The following is a 23,981-nucleotide window of genomic DNA, read 5'->3' as shown; positions in this document are numbered from 1 at the left end:
GACAATCTGATAAGTGACACATTCGAGCTTTTTAATTATACTCAGGATGAAATGGCTTAGATTTCAGCAACGAGCCATAGGTAAGCTTTACAAGTTTTCATTGATCAAAATGCAACTAAACTATCATCTATAAATTTTCGCTTTTATTCTGTTTCTACATTATCCTGCTACTGACCGATGTTACCAAATTGAAGTCCAAACCCAAGCTTATTAATTTTCTCTCCTTTTGTGCACTCTGATTGTTACTCAAAATTATCAGATCTGATAATGAATGTTAAAAATCTCGCACCAATGATAAAAGACTTACACCCAATAAATAAGACGAAGCCAAAGGATCTGATAACGAAAAACTACGATTTTCTTTCCATCTTTCTGATATCTTTTCAAAAATGGCTGCAAGAACAGTGTTGTCAAAAAACTGTCTAAAGTCATCCTCATTTATACAAATTATTCCGAAAAGTACTGTATTAAACAATAAAACTGTTCATGTCACTGGCTGTCAGGCAGCCCGACAAGCAACAACGAGCAGCATCGCCGATAACTTAACAATTGCAAAACCTCGCCTTCTTTCGCCTTCCGTACTAAGTAGACTCGCACAGAAAAGTGCAAAACCTGCCACGCTTGTAAATTTCACTTCAACTGAGGGCAAGAGATTGTTCCGAGGAGCCATGGTGCAGGGTCATGCCGAAAGCTTTTTCAAACTGATGGGCAACTTTTCAAATCAGTCATCACCATCTTATGGCGGTGTGAGCACTTGTGAGTTCAATGCAATTTTTGATACAGTCATTATTGTCATAAATCTCACAATACAGGGTTTTTTCTATTGCAATAGTGGCTATGGTATTAAATGCTTTAGAAATTGACCCCAAACGCACTTGGAAAGGAAATTGGCGCTGGTTTTCTTGTAAGTGTGTGTTACAGACTTTTTTTCCATCTTTTATCAGATTTTCAAGTTTTTACTAAAAGTTTTCTTTTAGCTGAGCAAATGAAAACTTGTTCCCCAGCTGAGCTTATTCAAGAACGTGGTATCCCTTTTGATGAATTTATCTGTTTGGCGCAGACACATTGTAAAGTAGAACCACATCGAGGTGTGAGCTATCAACAATTCCTGACGGATGTAGGAAATGTGACGTCTGATGCAACTAAGCAAATGGTGGTGAACTACTCGAGAGCGATCCTTGGACAGCGGGGAGAAATTGGAAACTTTAGTCCCATCGGTGGTTATAATAGAAAAGAAAACCAAATTCTCATTATGGATGTTGCCCTTGGTAAATACCCTAGCGTATGGGTGGACGCAAAAGATCTTTATAGAGCGATGATGGCAACTAGCTTGGAAGAAAATGGCCGTAGCCGTGGTTACTTTGTTCTTAGTGGTTATGATGAGCAAACCAGAGCACTCCTAGATAAAGCTGCTTTAATGTCTTCAATGAGGCTGACTTGTAAAGAGTGCTCCCGTAACTGTCATTCTAGAGCTTAATAGCCAAACTTTTCTTTATAGAATTTTCATTTACAATATATCCCGTCCCCGCTTTATTCATCACTCTCAAACATGCATCTTGTATTATCATCGCTTTCATACATTAATTTATTTGTACTTCTTAATCATTTCCCCGGTAATAAACAATCTATTTATTCTTTCTTTTCAATATCATAAGAGTGGATTGCATCAAGATATTACTGCTTTTGTCTTTGTTGGTTATGTCCTTTCCTCAATATACATTCGTTTGTTCACCATCTGAAGAATGCCCTTCCCTTTTTCTTTGAACTCTTCGGCTCTTTAAAAATAGCAAGGTAGAACATGATCTGGGCATGCCGAATGGCCATATGCAGCTGCTCTTCAGTCTAATGTTACTTTATGCTTGAATTTACTGTACCTGAAAGAAACTTGTACATCGACAGGCTTAACAAAGGAAGCAGATCCGTCTGTAATAATATAATAGAATGTTATCCTTAATTGAAAACTGAACAGTAGCAAAAATGGTAGTATAAGCTTTACGTATTGTCATGGGAAAGACAACGGCGAATGGAAGCATAAATACCAAGCAGGTTATATATTCCACATGGTAATACGGCTAAGCAACAGGTTGAATTGAATTACAGAGTATGCTGCAAAGCCGAGGATATTTATTTCTGGTATGATCAAGGCACGGCATTATCATTTCTTACATCAATTTAATCATAGAGGCACTCCGTCATTCCAGCAGATTGTAACGAGATTTAATGACTGACAGTAGGAAGTTTGCTTGTATAACCCAACAGTTATTCATTTATAAAAGACGTCAGTGCACGTTCGTAATGGCCTTGAGGAGATATGACAAGTGTGCCATTGACTGCACATCTTAATCCTGTTTCTCGCAACACGAGATCGAACAATTAATAGAAAGAAAAACATCGCATTGACAACTGAGAGAATGTACAGCTTTCGCTTGAAGTCTTTCGATCATCAATCCATTTTTTTTTTTTTTTTTTTTTTTTTTTTTTTTGCTGAGTGATTCGCCTTCCTGAAAAAGAAAAAAAGTCAAAATTTTTGTGTACGTTGTTAAAAGTGACATTCAATAATTCATTTATGATAATAGCTCTGGTATTTAACACTGTCAAATAGCTCGACTCCTGGGAATAGTGACTTTCTAACTTTTAACACCTAAAATGAGTTTAGAAGCTTTGTACAATTTGCAATATAAACTACTGAACCAAAATTCTTTCCCAAAAAATGAGAGAATTGAAGCAACGTCAATAATGTTTAGTCCAAGCGTATCATATTTTCTTTATTTTTTTACACTGTCATCAAACAAAAACAGCCGAATGAACACCAAAAACGTTTGAATGCAATCACTAAAACAAGTTTAGCAAAAAAAAAAAAAAAAAAAAAAAAAGGCCGACCCTTTCAGGTCCCAAAAAGTTTTTGAATGAGCTATTCAACAGGCAAGGTTTCAGGTGCATGTGGTGAAGACTTGTGGCTGCTGTCCTTCAATTGAACAACTGAAGGAACAAAAAGGAAGTTTCACAAATTCATTTCCTTCCTTTTTCTCCTTCGTTTTAACCTCATCAGCTTTTCAACATGGCACCCATCACTTCTGCTTTCGATCCTAAAGACGTTACTGTTATTTTCGTTCTCGGTAAGCAGGCATTATTGAGTCACTTTGGCTCTTCTAATCTAATGGAAGAGTATGCGCAAAGTTCGTTTTTATTCTAAAATTGTTTCCGGTTCATACGTATGAAACGATATATAGGTGGTCCCGGCGCAGGAAAGGGTACCCAATGTGAAAATATCAAGAGAGATTATGACTTTGTTCATCTTTCTGGTGAGTAGTTCATCATATGACCGGAGAAGCTTTATTATGTCTTTGGAACGAAAGAAAGAGAGAGTAAGGGCTGACTGAATAAAAATTGGATGTGGATCACAACATTGTTTAGCTGGTGATCTTTTGCGTGAAGAACAAAAGCGTGAAGGATCTCAATACGGTGAACTTATTCAAAATTACATTCGTGAGGGTTTGATTGTGCCTATGGAAGTCACCATTGCTTTGCTTGAGAATGCCATGAAAGAAGCCATTGCTGCTGGCAAGAAAGCTCGTTTCTTGATTGATGGTTTCCCCCGTAAGATGGATCAAGCTGAAAAGTTTGAAGAAGCTGTTGTAGAATGCAAGTTCGTTTTATACTTCAATTGTACTGAGGAAACTCTGAAGCAACGTTTGCTCAAGCGTGCTGAGACATCTGGAAGAGTTGATGATAACGAAGAAAGCATTTTAAAGAGATTCCGTGTTTTCAAAGATACTAGCAAGCCCGTCATTGATGCTTTCGCTGCAAAGAACAAAGTTCGTGAGGTATGTGCTGGTGGTTTTTACTTCCCCCTTCGACATATAAAATGGATTATGTAAGCTGATTTTTCTCTTTTTGATATAGATCAACGCTGAACAATCCATTGAAGCCGTCTATAATGACGTTAAGAAAATTTTCGATGATTTGTTTCAGATGCACACCTATCACTATTTCACCCTGTTAGACCCTTATTAGACTATAATTTACTGCATACCTTTTATTGACTGTTTCGTTTGATTTAATAGTACGGATGAATAACGTTCTTGACAATAGTAACACTTTCTCGTACAAAAACCATCAAGCTTGGATTGATATTTCTTTTTTTTTTTTTTTTGAGCACCGTCTATTGGAGTGCAAGCGGTATTGTTTTTTTGTCCTGTATCAGGAGCTATTGCGAAAGAAAAGACCCAAGTACAGATGATAGATGGGGTTTATTGTCTTTTAATGGTATATAACTTCTGTATACATGACATATATATAATGTTGGACTTAACAAGGAATGGGAAACGGTGGAGGAACGGTTCATATTTTAATTGAGTCTATCTATACTTCGTGACCATCCACCTTAACATGTGTGTCCACCTCGATATGAGGTTCATGCTTATCTACGGGTCCAGGGTCACCTGCTGCAAATGGAGGCTTTTCTTGGCCGCCACCTTTCTTGCCTTTTTCAGGCTGTGAAGGAGGAACGACAAAGATGACACCAAACTTCTGTCCTCTATTGTACAAATATTGCCAAGCGAAAGAGATCAAGAAGATGATAGGAATGAAAGCAATCACGATAATGACGTTTCTTGAGATGACATAGACAACACGATGGTAAGCATTGCCATCCAAAATGGATTTGATACCCGCCAAGTAGCCAGTGTGAGCAAGGAATTCGATGCCAACGACGAAGCAATACGATCCGACGAATGCAAATGTGAACAGAAGAACATAGCGCTCTACAAAGAAAGTGATGAGTGACATGAAGAAAGGAAGTGCTACTAAGAATGCCGCCCTTGCCACCACTGGCGTGATAAGTAAGTTCTCTTTGCAACACATAATGTATAATGCGAGTGTAAAACCACTCATGGCTAAAATTATAATAAAGATGTGGTTCAGTTTGAGAACGTTGCCAATGTATATGCATTCAATGCAATAAAACTGTGTAAAACGGGGCGGGGGTGGGGGAAGCAAACCTACCTCCAATGAGGTAAATAGATATATTCCAAAAGATAGCATAAATGATAGCGCCGAGAATACCTAAACCAGCAGGAACAGCAATCATTGTGATATTATTGTTGATATATCCATAGTAAGGCTGATTATTTGCCATGGCTACCCAGGTTATCAACGCGAATGTCAAGAAACCGCAAACAGCCAGCGTAATTCTAAACGATCGAAAGCCAAAAATCATCAAATAGAGACCCAAGACAATCAAAAATGCGCCTGCAACGCCGTTTTGCGGCGTAATACCTTTACCGCCATAAATATCCTCTATTAAATACGCGTTAGTGTATGTCAAAGGAAAATTGTTATTTCTATCGCCATGCGTCTGATAAAATTACTCTACCGGGATCAGAAGATGGTGCTGTAGTCGGTGAAGGTTTATGAGTTGCTGTACTTGTCGGTGTTCTTGTTGTAGTGGTGGTAGTGGTCTTTCCGCCTGTGTTGTGTAGATCAACGACATCTCTCTTCATTTTTGAAAAGTAGTGATATGTTTTTGTTGGTAATTCATATTCAATTTCCAAGGATTTTTTATTATTGTGAATAATATGCGCAACACTTCTTCGTCTTGCAGTAGTTGCTTCTTTTGTTGGAGATGCAACTGCTAATAGCGTTAGCGTAGCCAATACAATCAACAGTTGTGATTGTACCGAGAATTTCATCTTACTGCAACTTTAATGACTCTTAAGGGGAGAGAGAGAGAGAGGCTTGGGAAATGCAACGCTAAACAATAAATAAAAAAAAAGAAGGCTACTGAATTGTGTTTATTGTGGAGTGTGCATTATGCCTTATGTTTTAATATGTAATTCTTAAGATATTCTTATCATACGAAATGGAAATTCTATTTCAAGACGTTTTTCATAACAACAAGGTCCTTTTAAGGTCAATGTTTTTTTTTTCCTCTTTGTTACAGTTACTTCCCTAAAGCAGAATTTTGTCATTTGCAAAAATCAAAAAAAAAAGTTGTAGTCCTGGGTAACAGATTCAATATTTATTTGCGAACACTTATAGCAACTAGCTGACTCGCTGCTACTTTTCCTTGAGGAAGCATTTTGATGCTGACTATGGCATACGATAATCCAAAGGATGAATATTTCTTAGAGCAGACGTTGGAAATTCAGGTATGACAAATGCTTTCTGTTACAAAAAATAAGAGCTGACATTTACAGACGTAATGAATGGATCATCCATATAGATTTGATGATTGCTGACGCCTCAGAACTAATTATAGTTTTCTTTGCCATGAATCCGTTTTTGTTATTGTTGTACTATCGGAAATACTAAATAGGTGAGGAGGGTTACATAGTTAAAAAGGCTACAGAATGATCGACACTTACTCCGGCAATTATGAGAACGACGGACAGGCCATACTATATTAAAGTAGGCTGCTTTGATAAATTAGGCGACACATCTCTTTTGGCGCCTGTCAATAACTTTAATATTATCAACGCTGCTTTTGCGTACATTTAAAAAGATATCTCTGATGTTCCTACATCATGAAAAAAAGCCGTATAGTAACTGTAGCCAATTTGCCAAAAGCAAAAGATATTATACACTAGAACTGATCAGCTTGTGAGCGACACAGTTAGCTAATATGTGTAATTTCAAATGACATGGATAACTGCATGATACATGGGACAGACGCTGTGTATTTTAGTAAAACAGACGATACTTTTGGCCATACGTTTGAAAAAGAATCATTAACACATTTTCGCAAGTTAACGTACAATGACCTATTTAATAAACATTCAGCATTTATTAATGGCTTTGTTCATTATCTTTCTTCAGTGGACAAATTTAGTACTACGATTCGAAAAAGATTGTTTCGAGAAAGGATGGGCGGGTTAGATGAAGGGTAAAGAGTTTACTCCCCTGACAAAGTACTGCTTATGGTTATAGTTCAAGTTCGCCCATATACAGAAGAGTTCTAATAGCTTTCTTTATAGCTCCATAATTCATGATATACGCCGAACGACTACAACTTCCTCAGCATAAGAATACAAAATTGATCATCGTTAGGATCGTTGTCGTTGATAGGGAACGGTGATACAATCTTGTCTCAACGAATATTCGTTCCTTCCACTGCGGTGGCTTCAAATTTAACCAAAACAGCAGAGCTTACCAAAAAAAGCAGTTGGAAAAGTGGGGGAGGGGTGTGTGTAGAATCAATCCGACCCTTTGCCGAACAAGGCGGTCCTTAAATTAGCAGGATGTCCCAATATGTGGACTCTGCAATTGGAGTTCTGATAGACCTTCCTTTTCCAAGTACAAAGGTATAGATATCGTAACATCCATACATTGATCCATCAATCGAGTGTTAAATTGCATCAGTCATCAAGTACTAAATATTTGCTATTCTTTATTTTATGTACACTCGACAACTGATTATTGCAACCTATCATCCAACAATAACGTCACTATTTCATCGCTACAACATTTTGATCTGTCAATGTTAATTTTGAATGGGAATATAGATGCCTCCCAAGTTCGATCCCAACGAGGTTAAGATTATTTACCTTCGTGCTACTGGTAAAGCGTCGTTAAAACTGGACAGCTGAAAATATTTATTGTTTCTGTATAACAACTCTAATTAACACATACACCTTTATCTGTTTGTTGCATTTATAGGTGGTGAAGTCGGTGCCTCCAGTGCTCTTGGTACGTTTACAGTTTGAATAGCACTGTTTGAAAAGTTTTATTGCATAGTTTTAACTTGCCTTGTTTTATTTTTATGAACAGCTCCCAAGATTGGTCCTCTTGGTTTGTCTCCCAAGAAGGTTGGTGAAGATATTGCTAAGGGTACTAAGGACTGGAAGGGTCTTCGTGTCACCGTTCAATTGACCATTCAAAACCGTCAAGCCCAAGTTTCCGTTGTCCCCTCTGCTTCCTCTTTGGTCATCAAGGCTCTTAAGGAACCTGTCCGCGACCGTAAGAAGGAAAAGAACATCAAGCACAGCGGTAACATCTCTTTGGAAGATGTTATTGAAATTGCCCGTACCATGCGTTTCAAGTCTTTGGCTCGTGAACTCTCTGGTACTGTCAAGGAAATTCTCGGTACCGCTTTCTCCGTCGGTTGTACCGTTGATGGTCAAAACCCTAAAGATCTCTGTGCCGCCATTGATGCTGGTGAAGTCGAGATTCCCGTAAGTCTCTCATAGTAGTAGCAGTTATCGATGCTTTGCTTTTGGTATACTAAAATGGTTTTTTTTTTTTTTTTCCTTTTCTCTGCCTTTTTCATAGGAAAAATAAATGCTGCCATTCTTTTTTCTTTAGTGTTCTCTCACTATAACGAATTTAATAAACAGTATTCACAGATGAAATAGATACACATTTTTGTTTAGAGGACAAGTTGGGGGAATTTATTGTTTTTAAATCAGGTCTTGACATGGATTGTTCAAATAGAAGAAAAAGGAGGCTTATTGATTCTATTTTTAAGTAACCTTAACAATGATTTTGCCCATGGATTGATTACTCTCAAGGTATCTATGAGCATTGCCGATGTCTTTCCAGTCAAAGACCTTATCAACGTAGATTTTCAAACCTCCGTTTTCCTCTGCGAAATGCTCTTTTACTACTTGATCGTAAACGGCATCACGCAGCTTACGTTGGTATTCAACTGTACGAGAACGTAAAGCAGAACCTTCAATCTAATGAAGAGAAAGAGGACAGCATTTTGAATAAACATTATGATGAGAAAGATTGAGAAGAAAGTTGGGGAGCAGGGAATTATACTTACTCTAAGCCTTTTGCGAAGCATGACAGAGATATCAAAGTTTTCGACCATTGTACCTATTGCAAGACAGTATGGTTTATGAGCTTCATGGTGTCTAGGTTGTCTTTTTGATACTATATAACTTTTTACCACTCATGTAAGCTAGAATAACCATATGACCATCTAATCCAAGAACTTGCATATTCTGGTTCCAATAGTTTTTACCAATGAAATCAATGACAATATCTACACCTTTATTGTCTGTTTCCTTCAAAATCTAAAAGCAGATATGGAAATCGTTAGCCCAAGGATTTTTTATGGAATCCTCTCAAGTATGACGTTACCACTTCGGACCAATTTTGTGTTTTATAATTGACGGCTTTAGTAGCACCAAGCTCTTCACAGAACTTGACTTTTTCGTCAGAACCAACAGTTACAAAAATATGATTACTATTGGAAAAAAGAATAATGTTTGCTTAGTCTCAATATCGAAGGGAAAGGAATTAAACTACGTACGCTCCAAAATACTTGGCTAATTGAATAGCGGCAATACCAACGCCTGAGGCGCCAGCATGAATAAGAACATCCTGTCCTTTCTTAAATTCAGCTACAAAGAACAACGCTTGATAAGCAGTGAACCATGTTTCGGGAATAGCAGCAGCTTCTTCAAATGATAATGCATCTGGTTTATGCATCGTTAAAGCGGCTTCAATGACGGCATACTATTGTTTGTTTTTCAACTATAAGAATCATTGCGAAAGAATACAACGATGACAAGAAAATGAAAAATTACCTCTGCATAACCTCCACCAGGTATCAGACCGAAAACAGCATCTCCAGGTTTAAAGTCGTAAACTATTGAACATAGTACGGGTATTATCGATCCCGTTCCTTCAAAGTGCGCCTTTCTCCCCCACTTCAATTAAGCAAACTTACCATCACTACCAACACTTTCAACGATACCAGAAACTTCTACACCGAGAATTGGGCTTGCTCCAGGTGGAACAGGATATTTATTCTCTCTTTGCAAAAGATCCATACGATTCAAGGCAAAACAGTGAACCTAGGCGTATGGAAAATAGTTATTTTTTACGGTCATGTCTCAATTTCTTGGCGGCATCATTAAATACTTACTTTGACCAACACTTGAGTCTTTGAAGGTGTGGGTGTTTCATAGTCGCCAATCGTGAGCTGAGACGCGTCACCTGCTCAGAAGCACTCATGGCTGGTTAGTGTCAAAGACTTTGTATCGCCTTCAACAAAAAAATATTCTTTACCAGGTTGTTTAACAAGCACAGCACGCATGACTACAAAATATGTGTTTTGGTTTTGAAGAAAAAAAAAAAAAGCAGAAAGGGTAAATTCCCTAATCTTTTTTTATGCGGCTGTTCATTTGTTTGCTTACTAATTTTCGAAACTGAGTTTCTAAAAGCATCCAACTTGCTGGATGAACTAAATTAATGTCACAGTTTCACACTAAGTTGTATGAACCATCCTATAGCTATCAAGCAAAGCATTGTGATGGCCACCTGTTTATATAGTTCAACCATGTATTTCTGGTATAATGCTTTCTAAAAAGTAAAAGATCCGATAATGTCGTCATCAGTAACTCCATTATCCTGCTCGTCGGTGGCCCAACTATGAGTTATTTGCTTTCTTATTAAGTCGAGTGTTGTAGGATAAACATTCAAACAGAATACTGCTACCTAAAGGCTAGGATTTATAAGTGACTTTTAGAAAGAGCCATGGCACAATTTTGATCGTTCTATTAAAACTGGTTTTCGATTTTGATCCATAAAAAGTATCTTCTAGAACGAGTTGCCTATAAATTTTAAAAGAAACATATTATTCTGAAAGTTGTATAATCGTTCCGTATGTCAGCCATTATATGAATAAAGCCTCACGTTTGTTTGAAGTCTTGCAAGTGGCAAAGGATATGTTCTGAAAAGCACAGTATTCTCGCTTGCAATTCGGCCTTTGTCCGATACTTTTATGTAGCCCTTCAAGATCACGTTACGTGTTCCAATTCATAAGTTTTTCTATCGTATTTCCCAAATCAATATTAGGAACAGTTGACAAGACACATCTTCTATAGGATCATACATTAATTGGCCGTTTTCAATATAACTGTTGTTTGTCAAACGTGATAAAAAAAAGGAGTTCTTCTTCTTTTTACTTAGCTGCACAATGTTCTTAGATAAAAAAGTTATTTTTCAACTTGTAAATGTCATCAATAAAAATGTTGACAACCTTATTGACGACAAAAAGAGCAGTGTTGCGAGTTCTGCTAGGGCTATGAAAAGGTGATGGACTGGAGCGGGTTTTACTAGCTTCAGTGCATTGCGTACTTGTATCCGTATAATAGTAACAATATAAAAGGACGGTTTAAAATGACCAGACATAAAAGGAGTGATATTTTTATTGAATGAATTAAAATAGTCTGGTTTAACATCTTTAAAACACGAACTAGTAAAACTGATATTGATGTCTTGAACTCGTATCATTTAAAGAACCTGTACCTTTTGTGGTATTCGCTAGTTTTAACTATTAGATATGAGGTAAAGAATAACACGAGAGAAAATAAACACGAAAGCTTAACGAAATCAAACCACCGTCTTTACTTCTCTTTCAAAAACAAACTAAAGAAAAAGAAGATTACTGCGATTAATAAAGACTTATTGTGTTTGCTGACACTGATGTATTATGGTCAGTGAATCAGAGGTTTCGGTAAAAGGATAGATCTTCCCTTTAAGTGAATAATCACTCGTCCATTCCAGAGCGGACTGATTTGTAATGTGCTATCCTGGCAGATCCAGGGTGATCATGCAGCTACATCTATAATCCAATATCTATCGGCCACCAGTTGTGTAGCTCAGATACTGTGGGAATGATTATAGATGTTAGCTAGGAAGAGATATTCGTGCGTGGTGTTCTTTTGAATGCGTGAACAGTTGTTGTATTAATAAAGAGTGATTGAGCCTTTTTATCTTCCAACCATACTTTATTTCCGGAACAGGGAGCAGTACCGCGACCTACTATGTTCTGGTTGTTGAATCAATACATTCTACGAGTACATATACCAATCCTGCTATATACCTAAACGTCATATAGCCATAGATAATCTTATTAAAATATATTTCATAAAGATAACCTGTTCAGATCTTATGTGAGGTAGCTAATCTCATATAAGAATTATCCTTAATCCATATTCTTTTCTTATTTTATCTTTATTTGTTATACATTTGATCTAAGGCTCAAATGTATGCAATCGAACACACAGCTTACCAAACCGGAACGAAGATATGAGCAGTACTCATATCTGAGATCAAGTTTTATTTTACATTTCGTTAGACGTTTTGAGTGATTTACTCATATAATATATTGCCATCGTGCCTCAAATACGACTAATAAATGGATGTGCACAAATCAATTAAATATTGCATAGGATTGAATTGCGACAGTTCAGGTGAGGCATGTCGTTCCTATGTTAAGATAATGATATCGACATGTCAGTGTTGTACCTTGAGCACAATAATCCCAGGTGAATAGGGGGTGACGTGTTTGGTGAGATAATAACTACAATACTCGAGTACGTACAACCAGGTAGAGAATACATTCTACCACGGTCTATCTATATTGCATCTAATATAGGTTATGTACAACATAAAACAAGATACAGGCCTAAATATAATAATCACCCAATAAGCATCTGAACCTGAAATTAGTGACTAGCATACGCGTCCTCAAATAATATAATTCCCATTAAACCTCACAAAGTAAATAATCCTTCTACTTCATCTGAAGAACAATAAAGACACTTAAGTTCATAGTCATCGATTTACAACTGTTATCAATTTTATAATAAGCAAATACAACAGGGGGGCTGTCGCATTGCAGTTCAATATAACTATAATAGGATTGGTATGTAGCAAAAGCCCCCTGAATGAATTAATTGTCTATTTCGATCAAAGGTTGTTTTCCTTCTCTAAAACATTAAATATGTCTAATATTACAATCAATATTACAAAAAGCACACGCTCTAACATAAACGTTAGTATTGATTCTCTAAACAATCAACATTCTGATAACAGCAAAAGCGATACGCCCCGAAAGAGGCAACGGGCAGACACAGCCAAGGAAAACGATAAAATCCTGGAGGGATTCAACGAGTCAGTTGGCACTCTTATAAAAATCAAGGCTATTAAATTATACACTGATAACTTTTATCATAAATTAAACAACACAAAAAAAAAATTTCAATCAGCAACGGATTGAATAGCATCCTGGATCTTACAGACAATGACTGTAACAAAGGAAGTCAAAGAAGGCCATTCACAGACAGCCAATGGAGAGAGATGAACCTCCTCTGGAACAAGAGAAAAGTATGGAAGCCCATCGAGGATGAAGTACAAAAAAATTTGAAAAAAATTGAGCTGCTTGCTGTAGGCGATATTCAAGCAGCCTATGTAAAAAGCTTAGAATTTCAATTCAAGCACGCTTTAAGTGTCAAGGAAGCGTACTTCGAAGTATACACCTCAATGTAAGCTTTGTGTTATACAATAAATAGTAACGGGAATTAACTTTATTTGATATTAGCTTGAAGGTCTTACATGGAGACAGGGCAATTCTCAGTTCCTCAACCTCCAAAAAATTCACGGAACAAGACTACGTTATCAAAGTATGGTCAAGGATTTTTTCAGCAGTCTTCGATGATAGAAGCAACAATATGTTTTGCGTCTGGTATTGTAAAAATTTGGATAAAAATAACATATTCGTATGAATCTAACCACGTATTATTAGGGGGGATTATGTACCGAAAGAATCCAGCATGTATAAGGCTCTCGATGCTGATTCTTCTAATGCAATTGGCGACAGGATTGATTTGAGAGTCTGCCATACCTCACCTGGTGGAGAAGTTGTTGATCTCCTTTGCGTCGAATTTGCCAAAGACGCAAATGATGATAAATACTTTATGGACCATAGGAAAGTGCTCCGTGAGGCCAAAGTAAACATTGACAGGTTTCATAGGAACCGCTATTTAAAACCACACCAGAAAAGAATCATTTCTGGTTATTGTATCCAGATTTCAGGTACTGAAGGCACCATTAGCCGAGTTCGCCTTGTAGACAAGGGTCTGTATGTCGCCAATCATGTTGGTTCGTTGAGACTACCCTCATCAGGAGCTGATTTGAGGAAAACTCGTACTCTTTTAGAGAGATTATTTACGTTAAAGGATAACCTTCTGAGCCAACGTGAGCATTTTGATGCGATGGAGCATGAACGAATCGCTCAAAAAAAATCATTGGAAGCCAAACAGAACAAAACGAGGTCTCCATATGAAAATAATTTCAACAGCAACAGTTCGGATTCATCACTGTCGTCTTATTCTTCTCGTAAGTCGGCTGCCTTATAGTGAAAAATACACCAGCTGGGTTCGAGCGTCGTGGTTTCCTCCTTCCGTAAAAAAGGACTTTACATATCAAGGGGTTCGGTCAAAGTACCTGTTCTCCCCACCACTCCCTTTTGATACTTCTCCGTCATGGCAGCACTAAAATATATTTCTCTAGAAGAATATAATGTAGAATCACCAGATCCCTTACCTGGTTATATAATGGAAACAACTTATGTTTTACAAGATCCAGAAATTCTTGTTAGACGTATTATGGGAAATATTTCTGTAGAAAATATAGATAAAGAACTATATACAGAAACTATTTACAAATTGCAATCTGAGAAATATACTCTCTCGTCTAGGATAGTTTGTGGTATGTACTCTTTTCCTGATCCCGGAGAATTCGATGAAGGAAATTTTTCCATAAAACATATAAGGGAAATGTATAAGTTGCCACTCCATATTCAAGCATTGTTCGAGTATTATTTCCTTGATTCTAAATTTATGTTGTCCGATCTCTATGTCGATACTTTTCGAATTCAAGTTCATGATATGGATGTTACAGAAGAATGTGTTAAGTGGATTTTGTTAAGAGCAGAAAAAGAAAAATTCCATCGAGTAAAACTTTCTGTTTCTTATCCCTGTCTTATACTTTATTCAAGCACGGGAGATAAGTTAAATAATATTGGATATAGTTTCTACCCTGTTATAGGACATGATGTCAGAGATAAACCATTGTTTTTGCACAGTATTTTATCATCATGGATAAATTTTCTCGAGTAAGAAGGATTAAGTTTTTTTTTCAAAAAAAAAAGTAACAAATAAATCTGTAAAAGTTTTAGATAGGTGTGATTGTTATGTGCTATGATTTCAAGACACAATTTGATAATCAATAAATTAAACACAGTGTAAACGACTATCATCCCAGGTTGAGAATTGCTGGTTTAGCAATTTTTCATACTTCAAACGAATACAATATCCATTAACGGTGCATAACTAGTCCTTCATTAATATCTCATTCATTCCAATAGTACTTGAGATAAAGACTACTATACTCGAGTACGTCCAACCAGACAGGAAGTACATTCTACCACAGTCTATTGATGTTGCATCAAATATAGGTTATGTACAACATTTTAACAAGATACAGGCCAAAGTGCAGGTAATCACACATCAAGCATCTGAACTTGAAATTAGTGACCAGCATACGCGTCCCCACTTTAATATAATTCCAATCAGACCTTACATAGCAAATAATCTTTCTACTTCATCTGAAGAGTAATAAGACACTAAGTTCATAGGCATCGACTTATAGCAGTTATCAATTGCTGATAGCTTAAGCAAATATCTCAGTGTTCACTGGTTGCGACTACATTATTCTTGCGATATTTGTGGTTTGTTATAATCGATGTTCAGTGAGCGCGGCTTATTAGTTGATATAAAGTGGAAGATGAAATGAGTCTTCTTCAGTTCTTTCATTTAGAAATATTCGTTCCTGAGAATCTCAGCCAGTAAGAATTCAACTATATATGCGCATGTCTATAGAGAAGATGGCATGTACAAGTGTTACTATAAAAAATCCGCGTCTGGTATTTGAAGGTGTGCCTAATTCGTGTCTTATTTTATATAGGAGGTTTGGAAATCTCACTTTTCTAACATACTCTTAAGCTCAATTCATGTTCTCAATCTTCAAAAGAACTCAAATTCTTTTGGGTCTCGTTCTGTCTTGGTTTTTATCTTGAGAATATTTCACTGATGCATTATGGAAGACTCAAAGGATCACAAGCAATTATTTTGCTAGGTTAGAAAATTAACGAGTATTTTCTACCTGTAAAATTGTAGTAATATATACTGGGCTGGCTCCCCAACAACTACTCAGCCCCACCCTCTATGCACTCTCACTAAAGCCCACGCCATTGAATGCCTACAAATGCATAACCGCCTGCAACTTCCGACAATCGTCGTTGACCCCATTTCTCATTTGTTGAACCAACTCCCCACTTGACCCATAAAACAACATACCAATGCCCCAGTTAACTAAAGTATATCTTGGCCAATTGTCCAAATGCTTCTTTATGAAATCGATTATTTTCAACACGAGAAAATGCCCCTACCCCGTCAGAAACATTAGGACAGCCCTTGTTAGACTGGCTTTATGCGTCCACTACGATCATTACTTGATTGTCCCTTTTTTTTTAACCTAGTCTTCATTGTGATCCCTTATTCTTTTTTTTTCCTAGTACCTTTTAGGATTCTTTAACTCCTGCACGTATTTTGACCTGCCCAGAGCAATTTTCTGATATGTAGTTGAGAACGATGCTTTCATGCGTTGGTCCGCCGCCTTTCACCCTCCAAATGTTTATTAACATGGAAACCATTGCGAAATTTGGTTCGACCCGGACACAAGTGTTGGACCCACTATATTTTTGGGTAGACATTGTGTAATGTAAAAAAAAAGCGGGGTAAAGCAAAGCGAAAAAGTAAATAGGTGGAATAACAGAAACGTCCCACGTAACTCTTATACTAAACTGTAATCCCTCAGCAAATGCATAATCACCCACTTTTTTCCGTTAAACCAAAGCCTTTTTTCTTTTGTCCAAGATTGCAGTGAATTTTGTTTTCTTCTATCTTGCAGTAACTATTTATTTAATTTATGTAAAAAAGATAAAGTCGGTTTGGATGCTTTATAAGTGGAAAGAGAGAGTATTATGGTAAAATCGAGAAGAAAAAAATAAAAAAAATATATATGTACACCTATATATGTATATATCTGTGTGTGTCTGTGTGTGTGTGTGTGTGTGTGTGTGTGTGTGTGTGTGTGTGTGTGTGTGCGCGCGTTTTGAGTAAAAGGATGAAAACATTATTTATGTACTTTTTTTTTTTCCGCCCTTTTTTTCATATATATCTACAAAGGTACAGAGACTTGTGAAGCATCAAGACCCAAAGCATGTAAGAATAAGTTTACATTTGAAATACGTTGATTTGCTTGACCCATTGGAAGACGATTTCTCTTTGCAAGGACAATATTTTCCATGACACGATCTCTGACTTCGGTGACAAGAATATGCTGTTGATCCATGGAGGCACCGACAGCCATGGCAGCCAAAAATTGCCAAACATACATGTCGTCCACGGCCAACGATAACTGCATCATGGGAGTGTTAGGATTCAAGGGTACCAAATAATACAAAGAGGGGAATATGGTCAAATAACGGCCTTTCAGAGTATTAAACAGACGAGCATACAATTCTTGCCAGCGATGCACTTCCTCCGCTGTGGGTGGAGGTAAACCTTGCAATTGGCCACCTCCTTGCTTCAAGATTTCCGCTCGACTCAACAACATGGTCAAAAACGCTAAACCAGGCTTGGTCTGGGCAATGGCTAAAATGGGATTGTGTGATAACAGCTCAAGTAAGCTGTTCACGATAACCAAAGGAGATTCGGCAATGAAAGCCAACAAAGGCGGCACCACAGCGTTCATAAAGAGATCCACGTCTTCATACTTGACAAACATTTGGCGTTGTGCTTCATCGACCTGAGCGACGGTTGTACCGGGATAGATGACATGACGGCATACTTGAAGTTGACTGAAATGGCCCAAAACGAGCTTGAGTAGGGTCTGGTTTTGCTCATGGTTCAATTGACGAACGATACGAGGGATCAATTTTTTACCCTTGGCAATCGATAAAAGGGAGATCAAAAATGGAGGAGGAGGAGGCGGAGGAAGCGTAGTCGTAGGATGAGCGAAAGCGGGATGCGTACTCGCATGGGATGGATCGGCATTCAAAGTGAGGATATGCCAGAGCTTATCCACCTTGTTGGCGAATTTTTGATGGAATGCGTCCACAAGGGCTTTTTCTTCTGTAGTGGAAGAGGAAGTGTCATCCTGTTGTTGCTGCTGCTGCTGTGATGGTTGCGATGGCTGTGGATGGGATCGAGGAGGACCTTGACGACGCATCTGTTCTATTTCTAAAACAAGTTTGTACAATTCTTCCGTCATCATCAATACACGTCTACGATCCATAGCAATGGCGGTTGTCGTCTTTTGATGAGCGACACCTCCGCCAGGATGACCATGGCCGTCCGATTTGGGTGTCGAGGTGGATGCGGGTGAGGCATTCTCCTCCTTCTCATCGTCCTTACCGTTGTCCCTTGCATTGTCGCTCGTGGTACTACTGTTGCTGGCTTGAGGGACCTGTAACACTTGACGAGGATTACGTACTGTCAAGGAAGTAATTTTACCCAAGGCACCTTCCAAAGACACTTGTGATTGCTTTGGACGACGCTTGGCTTCATTGACAATACGTTGCAATTGCTGCTGCATACGTTGCATCGTATTCTCTTCTCTACTACGTCCACCTCGATGATGACGTCCTCCACTAGAGGATGTATGATGACTATCATTGTTTCCCATAAGTTGTTGTTGCTGCTGTTGAGAGGTTTGCAATGGGAAGCCAGCGCGCTGACAAAGAGATGAATAGACTTGATAATAAAAATCATCATTGTAGGGATCACCCGAAGCTAATTGAGAAAGCTGGATACGATTCACAAAATCCTTGTCATGTTGGCTCATCAAACCATCATACTTGGACTAAACGAAAGGAAAAGGTCCCCCTTCTTTTTTTAGTATCATCCTTTTTTACAGCCATACTTTATTTTGTTACCTTGCGTTGTTGTTGTTCTCTACGCTTCATTTCACGAGACAATTGTTGTTCACTCAATTCTTGCTGTTGCTTCAAAGCCAAAAGTTGAACAGGATCAGGTTGTCCATTAAATCCTAACGGCATACCCATTTCTGGGGGATGTTGCTGCTGTTGTTGTTGTTGCTGTTGCTGTTGCTGTTGTTGTTGTTGTTGCTGTTGCTGTTGTTGTTGTTGTTGTTGATGCTGTTGAGAACGTAAAGCGGCTTCTAAATCGGCCAAACTAAGTGCTGTCTTTCCTCCAAGTACAGCTTGTTCATTTGCAACAGCAGCAGCACGATAACGTTGCGCAGCTTGTTCACGCTGAATATTGGCTTCAAGGTCTTCCAGAGTGACCGGTCTACCTTGCTGTTGTTGAAAATTCAAAGAAGCAGTAGGTGACATACCTTCTGGAACAAAAGGAGATGGTTGTTGTGGTTGTTGCTGCTGCGTTTGAGGCTGAGCTTGTGGTGGTGGTTGTTGTTGTTGTTGTTGTTGAGAACGCAATAACTGTCTATTGGTATCTGAATTGAAAGGTGACAGATGACTGGTTTGACTGCCAGATAAAGATGAAAAACCTGTGTTTTCAGCTTTTAAACAAAACAGAGAGAAGAGGAGTGTGTATTAGGGTATTGAATTCTTCTCTACTTGAAATGACGCGCACTTTTTTCCCTTGCAGACTTTCTTAGAAAACACTTACCAGAGGAAGAAAATCCAGCAGAAAAATTGCCCCAAATAGACTTGGTGGAAGCGATAGGAGAAGGCTCTCCAAAGCCTCTTCCTCCAAGACTAGAACCAGAGCGAACTGAACTATCTGCCCATGGATTCAAGAAACCCATCTCTAAAGATGACAAAAAGGGAATGCCGTCAGTCCTCGTTCGTTGGCATGGTTGTTTTGACAAAAATGATATTTACTCTTTGGTTCCTCTCTACTAGGCTTTGGCTTTACAAAGAAAGCTTCTTCTTCCAAAGTAGTAGTTAAACGCTGTGTATTTCCAGAAAAATCAAAGTCATTGCCTATGAAAAAGACATCAGTCATTGTTTGTTTCCTTTCTCTTTTTTCTACTGTCCCATCACTTCCAGTGCCGCTGGTTTTTTCATAGAACCCTTTTCAGAACACTACTTTACCTACTGGTGCATCACCAAACGTAATGTCATTGAGGTCGTCTCCTTGTTCTATAAGCTCATCAGCTAAATTATCCATGTTTTCTTCTTTATCTCTGTCGTCATAGCCGTCGTCATCATCAGCGACTCCGAGTTCTTGACGTAATGTGGCAAAATCATACACATCAACATCAACGGGTGGGTCATTGCCGCTTCCACGGCTTCCCGAGGCCGTGATGTCTTTGTTGTTGGTGTCGTCAAGGCCAAACGTGTCTTCCTCTTCATTGTTTCTTTTGCCTTGGTCAGTTAATGCACGTAATTCTTCTTCAGTCAAAGGCGGTAAATTGGTGTTAAAACTACTCCCACAGGAAAAAAGAAACATGGTTTGAACCCTGCAGCGTCAACTTTCTTTTTGTAAAATAAGACTTACCCAAAGAAAGAGTCGCCCATTGGTAACAAGTGTTTATATCAAGTATTTTTTTTTTTTTTTTTTCTTTCTAAAAAAATGCAAAAAAAATCAGTTGGAAAAAAAGAAAACAAGGGAAAAAAGAAAAAAGCAAGTAAAAAGGGAAAAAATAATGGGAAAAAAATCTTTCGTTTATTTTTTGCCCCGATTGGAAGAATAATGACGCGCAATGGATTTTTTTACTCCAACTTGGATTCAATATGAATTAAATAAAAAACGAAAAAGAAAAGAAAAATATCGAAAGGGCTTTTTTCGTGCCTTCTTTTTCCTTTCAAGAGCTAAATCCATAGATAGTCCATCATATACAATGTCACACTATTCTTACATAAGATAACCAGTCGCTTTGTGGAAATGCTGGACTTTGGCATCCGTTGCTGCTGAAGAGGACTGGATGATGAGGTATTGGCGGATGTGTTTAGCCAAATAGTCGTGCACATGATAGGTAGGATGAAGGTCGTTAAGCCAAAAGTATCTAATGACAATAAGGATAAGCTATGGGGTGAATGTCATTGTTTCTTATATACCGTGTGTGTCTGCTATACTTTACTGTTCTATTGGTTTACAGCCTCTTTCTGTTGGATGTGACCTAGCCAGAAGAGCAGCCATGGTCAGCAAACATAAACCAAAGAGGCATTTTGTTCGTCTCTACTTACCAGTCAGGACAGTAGTTATCTACGTCTGTCATACCATAATCTCCTGGATGATTTAGCATATCAGTGAAAACAGTCCATGCGTCGTATTCAAAAAGGTCACAGTTGGGATGATTCGTTCTCAAACGTTCTATCATGTCATTCAACTTTTTATTGAATTCTATGGAAAAAAAAGAAAGGTCATCCGTTGAAAGAGACATCAGCTGCTGATCCCATAGGTATATCTACCCTATGTGTAGTGTCAGCATTGTACGCTTCAAACTCACCTTTGACACGTTCCTGTATTCTAACTTGATCATCTGTACTATGCCAAAGAGGCGCTCGATCCAGTGGCGGCATATTCATCATCATAAATTGAGTCTCTCCTTCTTGCATTAACTCTTCCTACGTTATCCATTGTCAAAGAATGGCGTGTGTGGCTGTGTGAGTGAGTATGAAAGGCAGCGATTTCCACCATTCGCGGATAGTTAAAAAGCTTACAAACTCGTTCTATGCTTACAATAAGGCCCTCGTATTTCTTCATAATCGTTGCATCAAGTGTGTCTATATCGTCCCATGTATAAGTCAATCGAATATCGTTGATGCCAACCCATATCGTCACCAAAGTGGAATCAGCAGTCCGTTTTTGGTCTTTGTAAACATCAGAGACAATAGAAGCTATCTTGTCTGTAGGTGTCACAAACAAGGATGGATATAAATTGTGCATTTGTGTACTGACATCAATGACACTGTATATATACATGATAAAGTAAAGAAATGACAGCATTCATTTGATATCAGCATAGTATATGCATGCAGGTAAGCACGAATTTTGTTTTTAGGTTTTCTTACGTTGGCACCTGTTGTATGAATAGAGGTTCATTATTTTTCTTTTCTAGTGTTACTTGTCTCCTTTTTTATATTTTTAATGTTGAGTCACACGCTTGGGTCATACCTGATGCACTATACTGTTATTGACAGGCGCTGAATTGTAAGCAAAATCCCAACTTATCCACTGTGTTTCGTCTGTTAAATAGATAACCCAATTGGGTCCTCCTGCTGAAGTGCAGGTTCGACAAGCATACGTCAAAGAATCCATGTCAAGATACCGAGTTGTGTAAGAGTCTCCAAAGGATATCAGTGTGTTGATCTTGTCGTATTGAAAAGGCGTCTTTGGACGGAGAGGAAGTAGTGCAGGAAGCGCAAAGTTAAAGTAAAGAAGACAACAAGATACTGTGGCGAGTAAAGTAAAGAAATACATGATGTGCTTTCGATGGTAAGCCAAAGCAGTCGTTGGATGGAAAACAGCAGCTGCTTTTATACTCGTTTCGCCTCCTGTTCTCCTGTCCTCACCAAAATCGTTCATGTACTCCTCCACGTTATGCTGCTGCTGCTGCTGCTGCTGCTGTTGTTGTTGTTGTTGCTCCTTAATGTTCTTTTTATTTTCCATATGCACGGAAGTATCACGGGTATGATACTGTCTGATAAAAGCATGATTTCTTTGTTCATCGTTGTTGTCCTGACTATCATAACGAGGTAGTAATGATCGAGTCTCTTCGAGCGTCTTTTGCTTGAATAAATGTGACCCTATCATACTTTTTCTGAATGCGACCAACAAAATCACAGAAAACAGTTTGATATAAGGAGAATGAAAGAAAGAAAGAAAGAAAGAAAAAGGTACGGGTACCATCAGCCGCTTTTATTGGCTAGCCTTTTTATTTTTCCTCTCAATGCAAGATTCGCCATCTGGGTATCTTCCGTGAGCAAAACGTGACATGAAAGACAATAACGCCAATGCACTGACCTGATCTCTGTATATCAAACCTCATGAGCTGTGTTGATGCTTAGTTCATTCCAAAAAAAAGACCCTCTCAGCTTTAAGGTACCCATCAACAATGTAAGTAGTCCTGCGCTAAAATTTCAAAAACTAAACCCATTCCCTTTTTCCAAAGATACTGTTTTAGAAACCATGTGTATTCGGCTTTTATTATGTTGGTTGTTGATAGCTTTCTTCCCCTACTACAAAAACAAACGGTCATGGCATGTTCACACATCGTTGACCTTTTTTTAAATATCTAGTTGTTTTTTTCCCCATGGGTTTAGAACTTCATGTCGTGAGGGAATTGACCCTTGGTCAAACCAAAGGTAGAAGACAAGTATTGACGCATGAAAGGAGTCTTGGCAACGACTTCAAGGAGAGCCTTATCAACAGCCTTTTGGTCAGCAGCCTTGGATTCGGGGAGGGCAGCCTTCTTTTGTTCACCTTCAAGGAAGGCCTTTTCAGCCTTGGCGGGCTTCTTGAAGTAAGCATCATTGAACTTTTCATCCACCTACAAACGAAAAAGAGAGAGACGTTGAGTTCTCTAACGTTCATCGTGTTCAGCTTTTTTTTACTCTATTGTCCTTTTTCTCAGCAAGCTCATTATCAATCCCATTTCCTATACAACCCCCCATCCCATCTTTCCTCCTTCACTACTTTTCCACCATCTTACCTTGACATTGGAGATATCAAGCTTGGCAGAGGTAGCAATGACATAAGCTTGATTCACACGTCTCAAAGGAACACCATTGACCTTGAAGGGACCAGTAACGAGCAAGAGACCAGATTCGAGTTGCTTCAAGACGACAACACGCTTTCCACGGTAGCGACCGGCGAGAAGGATGACAACGGTACCGGGAGTGATGGAAGCACGGAGGCTGGTCTTGGGAGCGGCTTTACGGCTAGTCTTGGGCTTGGCAACATCTTCAGCGGGATAGAAACGAGGCGCCTTTTGGGCAGGAATGGTACGCTTACCACCGTTCTTGGCACCCTTGACTTCAACGGTCTTATCAGAAGCTTCAGGCTTGGCGGGAGCAGCAACAGTAGCTTGCTTACGCTTGTATTGAGCCTTCTTGGCGTAAATACGAGAACGAGAAAAGCGAGAAACGCCGGGAACAAGGAAGCTATTTCTGGAAGAGTGCATTTTCAGCT

The 23,981-nt window shown here is 38.5% G+C and overlaps 10 protein-coding genes across 10 annotated transcripts; 5 read left to right on the top strand and 5 right to left on the bottom strand.

The window, feature by feature from the left end:
* Window positions 1-389: 389 nt before the first annotated feature.
* BDF20DRAFT_820853 (Phytochelatin synthase-domain-containing protein) lies at window positions 390-1,477 on the top strand (the record flags this gene model as incomplete). The annotated part of the gene is made up of 3 exons (XM_053077572.1): window positions 390-756; window positions 833-904; window positions 978-1,477. The coding sequence occupies 3 exons, from the start codon at window positions 390-392 to the stop codon at window positions 1,475-1,477; spliced, it is 939 nt and encodes a 312-aa protein (XP_052935456.1).
* A 1,373-nt stretch (window positions 1,478-2,850) lies between these two features.
* On the top strand, window positions 2,851-4,192 carry BDF20DRAFT_873356 (adenylate kinase-domain-containing protein). Its single transcript, XM_053081196.1, has 4 exons — window positions 2,851-3,116; window positions 3,231-3,302; window positions 3,415-3,824; window positions 3,904-4,192. Exons 1-4 carry the CDS (start codon window positions 3,059-3,061, stop codon window positions 4,012-4,014), a joined length of 651 nt encoding a protein of 216 aa, XP_052935455.1. The 5' UTR covers window positions 2,851-3,058; the 3' UTR covers window positions 4,015-4,192.
* On the bottom strand, window positions 4,088-5,820 carry BDF20DRAFT_873353 (uncharacterized protein). The gene is made up of 3 exons (XM_053081195.1): window positions 5,375-5,820; window positions 5,005-5,298; window positions 4,088-4,895 (listed from the first exon to the last, which is right to left on the bottom strand). Exons 1-3 carry the CDS (start codon window positions 5,688-5,690, stop codon window positions 4,363-4,365), a joined length of 1,143 nt encoding a protein of 380 aa, XP_052935454.1. The 5' UTR covers window positions 5,691-5,820; the 3' UTR covers window positions 4,088-4,362.
* Window positions 5,821-7,502: 1,682 nt separating this feature from the next.
* BDF20DRAFT_913532 (60S ribosomal protein L12) lies at window positions 7,503-8,277 on the top strand (the record flags this gene model as incomplete). The annotated part of the gene is made up of 4 exons (XM_053084087.1): window positions 7,503-7,557; window positions 7,657-7,686; window positions 7,768-8,171; window positions 8,269-8,277. The coding sequence occupies 4 exons, from the start codon at window positions 7,503-7,505 to the stop codon at window positions 8,275-8,277; spliced, it is 498 nt and encodes a 165-aa protein (XP_052935453.1).
* Window positions 8,278-8,362: 85 nt separating this feature from the next.
* BDF20DRAFT_873344 (NADPH:quinone reductase-like protein) lies at window positions 8,363-10,074 on the bottom strand. Its single transcript, XM_053081194.1, has 9 exons — window positions 10,018-10,074; window positions 9,875-9,945; window positions 9,677-9,803; window positions 9,534-9,595; window positions 9,257-9,462; window positions 9,085-9,190; window positions 8,891-9,017; window positions 8,765-8,817; window positions 8,363-8,675 (listed from the first exon to the last, which is right to left on the bottom strand). The coding sequence occupies exons 1-9, from the start codon at window positions 10,043-10,045 to the stop codon at window positions 8,460-8,462; spliced, it is 996 nt and encodes a 331-aa protein (XP_052935452.1). The 5' UTR covers window positions 10,046-10,074; the 3' UTR covers window positions 8,363-8,459.
* A 2,464-nt stretch (window positions 10,075-12,538) lies between these two features.
* BDF20DRAFT_873341 (uncharacterized protein) lies at window positions 12,539-13,266 on the top strand. The gene has a single exon (XM_053081193.1). It carries the CDS (start codon window positions 12,740-12,742, stop codon window positions 13,013-13,015), a length of 276 nt encoding a protein of 91 aa, XP_052935451.1. The 5' UTR covers window positions 12,539-12,739; the 3' UTR covers window positions 13,016-13,266.
* On the top strand, window positions 13,096-14,292 carry BDF20DRAFT_820480 (uncharacterized protein; the record flags this gene model as incomplete). The annotated part of the gene is made up of 4 exons (XM_053077546.1): window positions 13,096-13,280; window positions 13,337-13,480; window positions 13,541-14,116; window positions 14,139-14,292. The coding sequence occupies 4 exons, from the start codon at window positions 13,096-13,098 to the stop codon at window positions 14,290-14,292; spliced, it is 1,059 nt and encodes a 352-aa protein (XP_052935450.1).
* Window positions 14,293-17,037: 2,745 nt separating this feature from the next.
* Window positions 17,038-20,365, bottom strand: BDF20DRAFT_913529 (topoisomerase II-associated protein PAT1; the record flags this gene model as incomplete). Its single annotated transcript, XM_053084086.1, has 6 exons — window positions 17,038-18,723; window positions 18,797-19,401; window positions 19,512-19,652; window positions 19,727-19,828; window positions 19,940-20,271; window positions 20,346-20,365. 6 exons carry the CDS (start codon window positions 20,363-20,365, stop codon window positions 17,038-17,040), a joined length of 2,886 nt encoding a protein of 961 aa, XP_052935449.1.
* Window positions 20,346-22,416, bottom strand: BDF20DRAFT_873326 (GDSL-like Lipase/Acylhydrolase-domain-containing protein). The gene is made up of 7 exons (XM_053081192.1): window positions 21,966-22,416; window positions 21,863-21,870; window positions 21,531-21,759; window positions 21,298-21,415; window positions 21,035-21,191; window positions 20,929-20,967; window positions 20,346-20,853 (listed from the first exon to the last, which is right to left on the bottom strand). Exons 1-7 carry the CDS (start codon window positions 22,374-22,376, stop codon window positions 20,703-20,705), a joined length of 1,113 nt encoding a protein of 370 aa, XP_052935448.1. The 5' UTR covers window positions 22,377-22,416; the 3' UTR covers window positions 20,346-20,702.
* A 693-nt stretch (window positions 22,417-23,109) lies between these two features.
* BDF20DRAFT_821339 (ribosomal protein L6e-domain-containing protein) lies at window positions 23,110-23,973 on the bottom strand (the record flags this gene model as incomplete). Its single annotated transcript, XM_053077608.1, has 2 exons — window positions 23,110-23,340; window positions 23,503-23,973. The coding sequence occupies 2 exons, from the start codon at window positions 23,971-23,973 to the stop codon at window positions 23,110-23,112; spliced, it is 702 nt and encodes a 233-aa protein (XP_052935447.1).
* Window positions 23,974-23,981: the final 8 nt, after the last annotated feature.

The sequence above is a fragment of the Mycotypha africana genome, assembly GCF_025528875.1.
Source record: "Mycotypha africana strain NRRL 2978 chromosome Unknown BDF20scaffold_6, whole genome shotgun sequence".
Classification (NCBI taxonomy): domain Eukaryota; kingdom Fungi; phylum Mucoromycota; class Mucoromycetes; order Mucorales; family Mycotyphaceae; genus Mycotypha; species Mycotypha africana.
This window is presented reverse-complemented; position numbering and strand designations above follow the sequence as displayed.